General features: G+C 45.1%; 1 protein-coding gene across 1 annotated transcript; it reads right to left on the reverse strand.

Moving 5' to 3' along the window:
• Window positions 1–981: 981 nt before the first annotated feature.
• On the reverse strand, window positions 982–10124 carry LOC119970684 (cytochrome c oxidase subunit 7A2, mitochondrial-like). Its single transcript, XM_038805704.1, has 4 exons — window positions 9971–10124; window positions 7249–7338; window positions 2083–2167; window positions 982–1189 (listed from the first exon to the last, which is right to left on the reverse strand). Exons 1-4 carry the CDS (start codon window positions 9998–10000, stop codon window positions 1134–1136), a joined length of 261 nt encoding a protein of 86 aa, XP_038661632.1. The 5' UTR covers window positions 10001–10124; the 3' UTR covers window positions 982–1133.
• Between the last annotated feature and the right edge of the window lie 312 nt (window positions 10125–10436).

Below are 10436 nucleotides of genomic sequence, written 5' to 3' on the forward strand. Positions count from 1 at the left end.
TTAGATGGCAGGGGCATTAAAAAGTTATGGAACCACAGGGGAGGTAGGTAGATGGAGTTACAAATCAGCCATGACCTAAGCAGGCATAATGAACTTAACCAATTGCTGTTTCTATGCTCCTTTGAATCATGATGTGGAGATGCCGGCGTTGGACTGGGGTGAGCACAGTAAGAAGTCTTACAACACCAGGTTAAAGTCCAACAGGTTTGTTTCAAACACGAGCTTTCGGAGCACGGCTCCTTCTTCAGGTGAATGGAAAGCCTTTCCATTCACCTGAAGAAGGAGCCGTGCTCCGAAAGCTCGTGTTTGAAACAAACCTGTTGGACTTTAACCTGGTGTTGTAAGACTTCTTCCTTTGAATCATAACAAGGGTCCACTGGAGAGTTTCAAGGAGTTGGCAAAAGCAGCACCTTTCTAGAAGGAAATTTTTTTTTTTTTTTTATAAACTCCCCATACTCAGTAATAATTCTGCTGCAGTATTCCTGGCATTCAGTGGGAACACCTCTTATGAAGTTGCACACTCCCAGCATAGGGAGCAGGTGGTCAGGGAGTAATTAAAAGATACCATCACCACCGCAGAAGTTAGAGACCTTCTCACCCTGATGTTAGTGAGTTAGCAATGGCTTTAGTTACAGGCAGGATGTGCAGGCCTTGCTCTCCTGTTGTCATGTCTAAATCGAGCAGCTCACTTCACCTGTCACCCTTTATACCACTGCCTGTCTTTGGCAGCTGCTTACACAGCCAAGGAAGTCTTGGGTGGTTGGTCAAGTTGCCCAGTGCTGCCAGTTGGTGGGCCCAGTTCCAGCCACATGGCTCATGCAAATTGCAGCCGGCCATATGATTTGGCTTTAAATTACACTGGAGGTGAGCCCAGGGCTCGTGTACATAAGACAAACTGAAGCTTTGTCACTGTCAATTAGATGCCAAGCATCCAGATCACCCCAAAACGTTCAAAAACAAATCCACCTGACAAGACACACAGACGTGATAAATCACTATTTATTGTTATACAAGTCTCATCATCAAATAAACAACTGTTCACATAAACCGTGAACAGTCAGGTCCCCAGATAATTTACAGTATAACAGGGTTATGGAATAAAACGAAGATTTAGGCATGTCCAAGAGCTGATGTTACTTCTTCTTGGGCAGGGCAATTGTGAAGAGTTCGTAGACAACATAGACTGTACCTGAAAAATTAGGGGGAGAAAAATGACTGCGGTTACATTAAAGCATTTAGAAAAAGAAAAATCAGCAAAACTGGTGGACTTGTCCGGCATACACACAAGTCAATTTACCAAATGCACAGAATGTTTTTCTCAATCTCTGCTTTTATATGTCGCTGTAATGTTGACATTTCCTCTTTGTTCCCAATTTCTCTGCCACCCATCATGGTTTCACGTCATTATCAGTCCTGTACCCAGTTTTAGAATACTGGATTCTACGCAAGAGCAGCTCAGAGAAAAGCATTCTGTAAAATCCCCCCGTAAACTGAAGTTCTCACAAGTTGGGGCTGTGATCCAGAGCAATGGTCCTGGTGCAGATGAGCACCACCCTCACATTAATGGGGTTCCAATGTACCCCCATAACACACCTGTAGCAATTCTAACCACCCAGCTTTCCCAATTGTAAACCTGCAGCTGAACAGGGTTAAGGTTATGCATCAGGAGGGCATCATGGACAGGCTCACCAGGTCCTAGTTTGTAGGGACCCAAGTTTTTTGCTCCTCTTATGTTGCAGCAGCTCATTTATGCAGAGATTGTACTTTTATATAGACTTAAATTTCCCACAAAATGCAATCTCCCCCAAGGCTGACCATCAATTGGGACTGAGGGTTTTGGGATTCCTCCAGAATTTGAGTGAGTTGGTTATTCTTCGTGCTTGTACTGAAGACAGTGAGAGCTGGCAGGTTGTTTGGCATCATTGGGAGGGGGGGGGGGGGGGGGGGTTTGAATGAGCATTGGGAGTTCACAGTCATGCCCATTGCTGTCTTCACCTGAATCCCAGGGTGTGCCACTGGATAGGAGCCAATGTCCTTACAGACCAAGATAGATTTCAAAATGGGGTACCAAGCATTCCTTACCCGCAACAGTGAGGCCCATGGTTAGCCTGTAGAGCAGTGCATCCATCACGCCGCCTTTTAAATGGATCGGCATCCCATTATCCGCCTGCAACAGAGATAGATAGAGAGTGCAGTTCCAACTGTGCTCTGCCAACACCTGCATTAGAAAAGCAGCCTGCCTGCGATTCCCTACACACAGATTTCCATAGCATGGCAGGAACGCCACAGATCAAAACAGAAGGAGGCAGCAAACCAACCATTTACACACCTTCCGAAGGGACCGCCTGTCTTCACTGCACAGTAGAGCCTGGTGCGAAGGACAGGAGAAGTCACAGTGGGGCCATGTTCAGGGCAAGGTGGGGGTTGTGTGGTGGGAGGCACGGGGCAAAAGGAACACGAATCACATCAATGACTTTATTCCCAATCGCCAGGGTGCCGTATCTTCGAAATCTGTTTCGCACACACTTTAGAACACATGACTCACTGAGACAGGCAGATAATATTCTCCATACCATTCACAGTTGTATAGCACAGGTCCCATGACTACATATTGCTGAGACTCGACGGGTAATGCAATTAATGTCAGCGCAGAAAACTAGACTCAAGGCTTGAAGTGTATTAGCCCACTGAGACAAAGCAGCCATATCTCATTCTCAGACATTTGCTATTGGGGCCCAGCCACTAGGTGGCGCAAGGGGAGCTCTGCAGCACCGCTTTCCAAATTTTCTAAATTAGCATAGGTCAAAAAGCATTCCAGGAGGGAACTGAAGTCATGCATCATCGTAATGGGGAGAGACAAGGAACTTTGGGAGGGCGTCTCTGTACAGAAATTACTAGATACATAAAGCAATACAATGAAAGTTGATGGGATTCATCGCGAGGGGACCAGAATACAAAGGGATGGTTGATCAGTTAATAAGTTAGTTATTCAGAGCGCTGATGAGAGCACATGGAGTACTGCATTCAGTTTGAGGGCCTGCACCACAGGAATGATAAACTGGCCTTGGACATGGTGCAGTGCAGATTCATCAGGATAACACTGGAACATAAGGGTTACATTCTGCGGATAGATTGCATAAACTTAGTTTATATTCCCTTGAGTTTAGAAGCATCTAATAGATATTTAAAATCATAACTGAGTTGACAGAAAAATTATTTATTCTAATGGCACGGTGTCATGGCAATAAGGATCTAGGGGGCATAACTTTAAATTGTGAACTAAGCCATTTAGGAGTGAAATTCAGAATCACACGTCATTAAAGTCTGGAACTCTGACCCCTAAAAGTCTGCATACATTGGCAGAGGGACAACGGGGGATTTTAAGAGCATGACTGATAGATTTTTGATGGGTAAGGGAAGATGAGTAAAGATGGGCAAGGGAGTTAAGATGCAGAACGTCCACCATCTGTATAATGGTTGCACAAGCTCCAGGGGCCAACTTATTGACCCCTTCCCTCAGATCAATGCCAAGACACGGTGCTGGCTACAGTCAGAGTAAGATACTACACAAAATGTGGTCTGTTTCTGCATGTTAGTGTGTAACAAATGTAGCAGCACTTCACTCGTTGCCCCAAGCTATTTTATTGGTGCAATCTAAGACACTAAACTCATCGCATTTTCATCTCAAAGATATCCCTTTCCCTTCACTCCTGAAGTTTGGTGTACGCAAACATAAAATAACCTACAAATAGCTCATTCTTCAAACAACGTGTGAGCTGCAGGTGGTTTGAAATCTAAAACTGAACAAGCACAGCTAATGTCTCCGCTCAGTCCTTGATTCAATAAAACCAAAGTTCACCCTGGATTTGAACAACGCTCCCTTGTGTTTCTCCTGGCCACAATACAAGACAAAGTGCATTACCTGACAAGGTAATAGTGGCAGAGTGGTTAGCAGTGCTGCCTCTCAGCACCAGGGACCTGGGTTCAATTCCAACCTTGGGTAACTGTCTTTGCCATTAAATTAAGGTGACGTCACTGGTGGCTTCGCCAGAGATGCCCAAACTCCAGGAAGGAATAATTAAAAGGCTTCTGGGTGAGGAACCATTGTTTTTTCCATTCTCTGGGGCCACCTCATTGCCCCTAGAGGAACAGATCACCTGACCACTTATCTATGTGGAAAGCAGTCTGCCAGTTTGCCCACTTAATGTCTCTCTTTGTGTCATCAGCAAACTTAGATGCAAGGCTCTCAATTGCATCATCTAAGTCATTAACTACTGTATAGTGAAAATTTGACATCCTAGCACACATCCTTGTTTGAACATTTAAAAAAAAAATTTTTTTTTAAGAGGAGCCAATTTTTTTTCTTTTCCAAATATGGGGCAATTTAGTGTGGCCAATCCACCTGACCAGCATATCTTTGGGTTGTGGGGGTGAAACCCACGCAGACATGGGGAGAATGTGCAAACTCCACACGGACAGTGATCCAGGGCTGGGATTCGAACCCGGGTCCTTAGCGCCGCAGTCCCAGTGCTAACGCTACATGCCACCCCCTTGTTTGAGCAACTTACCCATTATCCTTGCTTTGTCTCATATTGCTTAACACCTCCTAACCGGCACAATAGTTTGCCTTCAATTCCATTCGGTTTAATTTGTTTAGCCTCTTATTGGGATTTTACTGAATGCCTTTTTGTAAGATCATAGAAGCTACATCAGCTTGCCTCAACTTTCCTTGTTCTCCCAGCTCTGGGTCACTGTCTGTGTGGAGTTTGCACATTCTCCCCGTGTCTGCGTGGGTTTCGCCCCCACAACCCAAAAATGTGCAGAGTAGGTGGATTGGCCACGCTAAATTGCCCCTTAATTGGAAAAGATAATTGGGTAATCTAAATTTTTTTTTTTTTTTAACTTTCCTTGTTCTAGTAAGATGAGCACCAGTTTCTCTGTCTATACACATAAAGCCTCTCGTATCTGGCAACTTGTGGGGAAAAACTGACCTGAATTTTCATCCTATTGTTTTTACTGCAAAAGGACATGACGTAGAGGCACCAGGTTATCATGATAGACTATGTAATTCCTCCTTCTATGCTACAAGATTCTACGACCAACTATGGCAGAGGCAATGATCAGGAAACCAATGCAGAAGGATTTAAGAGTGGACCTTGCTTGCATATGCAATGTTAATTACTCATGAGGGAGCTGCAGGAAACGTGTAAAGTACTGCCTAAGTTATACTAGAATGAGTCAGAATTAACCACGATTAACCAGATATTCTAATCATTAAAAATATGAGCTTGAGGGAAACTCAATTATTTGCTGGTAGCGCATCTTTCAGAGAAGGCTAGCTCAAGCAACACTCCGAGACAATGACTAGCATTCATTAGCTGCATTTGGCTTGGTTATGTTTTAAATGCACCTTGATGGCAATTTGCTTAAGTCAGTCAACAGTGCTATTTATTGGCATGCAGCCTGAAAGCAAAGATTGATCTTAAAAATTCACACGGTAACTACTGACCATATCTGCAGCCAACAATTTGTCGTTGGAAGCTTAAAACTTCAACTCATTTCTTCAAGGTGGGGGGGTGGGGGGGGGGGGGGGGGGGGGGGGGGGGTGGGGGGGGGGGAGAGAAAAAAAAGTTCTTTGGAAGAAGTACAGATGCATTCAAAATAAAGTTAAAATGTTAAATGGCACATATACAAATTTAAAATATTCAGATGAAAGGTTCAATAGCCTAGTATTTGAGTGCAACACTGACATTAAATCATTTTTACTCCAGTAGATTTGCTAATTTACAGTAGTTCTTAATGTTAACAGCCTGAATCCAATCTACTTCCCACGATAGATGGGGCTGTATATACAGAAAGGGATAGTTTGGCTTTATTGCATAATGCTTTAACTACCTCAAAGTCAATATCACTCATGAAAGGCAAATAAATATAGGCTTTGGAGTTGCTAACTTCAAACACAATAACGGCAAACCATTTGAAACCCGCAGATCGCAAGCTCCCGTTGGCAATTTCTGACTATGAAATGGCTAAAATCAGAAGCGTACAGATCTTACCATGGTGCTCACTCTGTAAACATGGGACAACGAAATGCCTGTAGTTATGTGTAGGAAAGGAGGTCACATCGCCCCTACGAAAGCTGTCTGAAACTATACTGAAGTTATTGGTAGGGGTTGAGTACTTCACTTGTGAGAAATGTGACATGTGGCGAGTGTGGCTTGCTTTGCAGGAATGTTGCTAAATAGCCTACTTCTGCTCCAACATCTTATAGGACATACAAGCCTCAAAGTTCTCCACCACTGGGGTTTCCCTGAACTCATGCCTGGGTCTGCTTTGGATTAATTGATGTATATTGATTGACTCCAGTCTTGACCTCAAAGGTTTCAGTCTTATTTCCATTGGTAGGGACTGTCGTCGATATCTTGCCGTGATATCGCTGATTATCGCCAGAGGATGCTGATTAATTTCTCTGGACAGCTGTCCTTTGATTAGGTCTTCCACAGCACTTCCTGATTTACTGAGTCAAAAGCCTTGGTCAGATTGACCTTGGTTGACATTGCTCCTGGCATTTCTCGTGAAGTTGTAGAGCAGGTGTCAATGCCCGAGAGACCCTTGTTCAGAAGAGACCTACTTGGAGGAACCTCCTTGTTCAGAAGAGACCTACTTAGAGGAACCTCCTGATTAAAGAGACAATTCTTCGGGAACACCCGACGACAAGAGGTCCGGAAAAGGAGTCTGAGAAAGGAAAACCAGCAATCGAGTCCAAGGACCGATCTCATTCCTGGAAACACCTGCTAAGTGTGCCGTCACAGATGCAGCTCTAGGATCAAGCTCATCATCCATGCAAGGACCCACGCCCAGTGACACACAGTTTCTTAGGTGGTCAATCATACTTGTTAGCAAGTAATTGCCAAATAAGGATATTGATTACCATGATTAGCTAATAACTGTTATTGTTCTATTGCGGGAGTACCAGGATGGCAAGTCCTAGAGTCTTTTCTTGTTTAGAAATTCCTATTTAATGGCACTTGGAAGTAGAAATTAATTTCCACGTTTAGCATACAAACCACAAGGAAAAGGTTTTAAATGTTTCAGTTGCATTCAGATGACCTGCATTAACTGCACCATGTTCGCCATCTGGGAACACATTTAAAATACAGGATTTCAACAATCATGGAGTAGTGTCAAAAACTATATGCAGAGCTCAGATGCCTGAAGTAGCCCACCCCGTTACATACGTTCACTCACCTGGAATATCTTTTGCTTCTCAGGAACCTTGTTCGCCACTCGCCTGCAGGCTGCAGTGCTGAAGGTCCGCTGTGAAAGCTGTTGAAAAGCCTGGGGGAGAACATCACAAGAACATTGAAACACAAAACTTACCAAATGGATAACTTATTTTATCGTTTTTTAATTCAGAGCACCCAATTATTTTCTCTTCCCCCCCCCCCCCCCAAAAAATTAAGGGTCAATTTAGAGTGACCAATCCACCTATCCTGCACATCTTTGGATTGTGAGGGTGAAACCCACGTAAACACGGGGAGAATGTGCAAACTCCAGTGATCCAGGGCCGGGATCGAACCAGGTCCTCAAAGCCGAGAGACAGCAGTGCTAACCACTGCGTCACCCCAAAATGGATAATTTATAACCAACTGACTGAAGGAAAGCACCCCTCTACACTCGAATGATCACCTGGCTCTGAATTGTCACTATTGGAATTCCTTGGTGCATCTCAGAGCATTTCATGACCAACTGAATACTTTTGGACTGCAGTAGGTAGTGTGGGTAGTAAGCCCCAACAAAGTCTGATAAAACAGCAAGTGAGATGAATGGCAAATTAATTTAGCTATCTGTTTTATTGAGTGAGTGATACACACCAAAGGCAAGTTTGACAAATTCATCTTCAACTTTCAAGCACACACTGACTGTTAGCTGAATGGGTAACTCTGGTTTGTCCCAAGGCAGATGTCAGAAAAGTCCATGCACATATGTACTTAGCAGGACATAGGAGCATGGCCTACAGATGCAGGATTCCTGAAGCAAGATGGGGAAAGGCTGGAAACACTCAGACAGCTCAGTTCAGGAGATTAATGGCAACACTGCCATTCTTCCCACAGTTGCCTGCTGAATGACAAGCCATTTTTGCATCTTGATAAATACATGAATAGGATGGGAATAGAGGGATATGGACCCAGGAAGTGTAGAAGATTGTAGTTTAGTTGGGCAGCATGGTCGGCACGGGCTTGGAGGGCCGAAGGGCCTGTTCCTGTGCTGTACTTTTCTTTGTTCTTTGTTCTCTTTACATTCTCAACCCCAGCAATTTAGGAAAAAAGGGAGAAAATAAACATAACCTGTTGACCCCCCTCAGATGTTTCAATAAGATCATCCCTCATTCTTCAAAGCTCCAATGATTCAATGGTACAGGGCTCAACCTTTCTCAAACTCACATTTCCATATTCCAGATGTTTAAAATGGTAACTATTTTAGATCTCCAAGTGCATAGATGTTATAATTATACCTGGATAATAATTATGGTTCATCAAACACTTAGATACACGCAAACTAATATCAACACACATTCAGTTATAAGGTGCTGCATAGCTTATCTCACTGTGGCCTTAACTCCATTTTCCTGCCTGTTCCCATAACCCTCGACTCCTTTGTCAGTCAAAAATCTGTCTAACTCAGCCCTGAATATATTCAATGGCGCAGCCTGTGCGGAAGAGAATTCCAAAGACTATTATCTGTTTTGGTATCATCACTCAACATTTACTTCTGCACAAGATATACATCCAGATATATACAGACCACTATCAAATATTACATAAAACATGGTGATTGAAGCACAGCAAGAAGTCTTACAACACCAGGTTAAAGTCCAACATGTTTGTTACAAACACAAGCTTTCAGAGCACTACTCCTTCCTCAGGTGAACACACATCGTGGTGATTGAAGATACAGAGAACAGAGATATGTGAAGTACATAGAACATACAGTGCAGGTATAAGGTGAAATGAGGCAATATAAATTAAATGGTAAACTTAAAAGTAGATGCAGGAGGAGCAGAAATTCACAAATCTTTGACAGTGAAAATGTTCATTGAAAAAAACATTAAAAAGCCACACAGGCCTTGGGTAACTGCCTGTGTGGAGCTTGCAATCTCCCTGTATCTGCATGGGTTTCCTCTGGGTATTCCGGTTTCCTTCCACAGTCCAAAGATATGCTGGTTAGGTGGAGTGGCCATGCTAAATTGCCCCTTCACATCCAAAGATGTGGTTACGGGAATGGGGCAGGGAATTGGGCCTAGATGGGGCACCCTTTCATAGGATCAGTGCAAATTCGATGGGCCAATTGGCCTCCATCTGCCCTGCAGGGAATCTATGGAGATTGGGGCAGCATGTTAGCATTGTGGATAGCACAATTGCTTCACAGCTCCAGGGTCCCACGTTCGATTCCGGCTTGGGTCACTGTCTGTGCAGAGTCTGCACATCCTCCCTGTGTGTGCGTGGGTTTCCTCCGGGTGCTCCAGTTTCCTCCCACAGTCCAAAGATGTGCAGGTTAGGGGGCTTGGCCAGGCTAAATTGCCCTTAGTGTCCAAAATTGCCCTTAGTGTTGGGTGGGGTCACTGGGTTATGGGGATAGGGTGGAGGTGTTGACCTTGGGTAGGGTGCTCTTTCCAGGAGCTGGTGCAGACTCGATGGGCCGAATGGCCTCCTTCTGCACTGTAAATTCTATGATGATTCAGGCTAGATGAGTTGCAGGCCTCAACCCCAAAACCCGCAGTCTCAGGAGGAACAAGACCAGGAACCGGAGCACAGGAAGTCTGGCAGGTTCTGGTCTCTTCCGCCATCTCACGCTAGGGGGCACGGGGGCCTCGCCGGGTTTGGGGGGGGGGGGGGCCGTACTCTCCTTCCCTCACGGCCACAGGGATGGGGGTCAATCTCTCTCGCTCATCGCGCCGCTCAGTCCTCACCCGCAGGCCCCGCGCTCCCAGGCCACTCATTTCGCTCCGACTTCCCGCAAGGACAAACCCAGACCCACAATGCACCGCTTCTGCCGGCTTGTGTCCACGTGACAGTACGCCTGTAACGTCAGGACTATGCCCACGTGATATCGGTCGAGGCCCCCATTGGGCAGCTCGCCGGGCCCCGATCCACGTGATCCCCGCCAAGCGGAACCCCGTAACCAACAAAATAACCGCAAAGCTACCGTCCGTATCCTCGGTTACTGACTCCCAGGCAGAAATCTGCGGAGTATCAGCCAACTTAAACATCAAATGCAAACCCGCACTGTCTTAGGTTCAGTACTGAGGTAGTGCTGCACTGGTAGAGGGGTCAGTACTGAGGGAGTGCTGTACTGTCAGAGGGTCAGTACTGAGGGAGTGCTGCACTGTCAGAGGGTCAGCGCTGAGGGAGTGCTGCACTGTCAGGGTCAGTGTT

The sequence above is a fragment of the Scyliorhinus canicula genome, chromosome 1, assembly GCF_902713615.1.
Source record: "Scyliorhinus canicula chromosome 1, sScyCan1.1, whole genome shotgun sequence".
Classification (NCBI taxonomy): domain Eukaryota; kingdom Metazoa; phylum Chordata; class Chondrichthyes; order Carcharhiniformes; family Scyliorhinidae; genus Scyliorhinus; species Scyliorhinus canicula.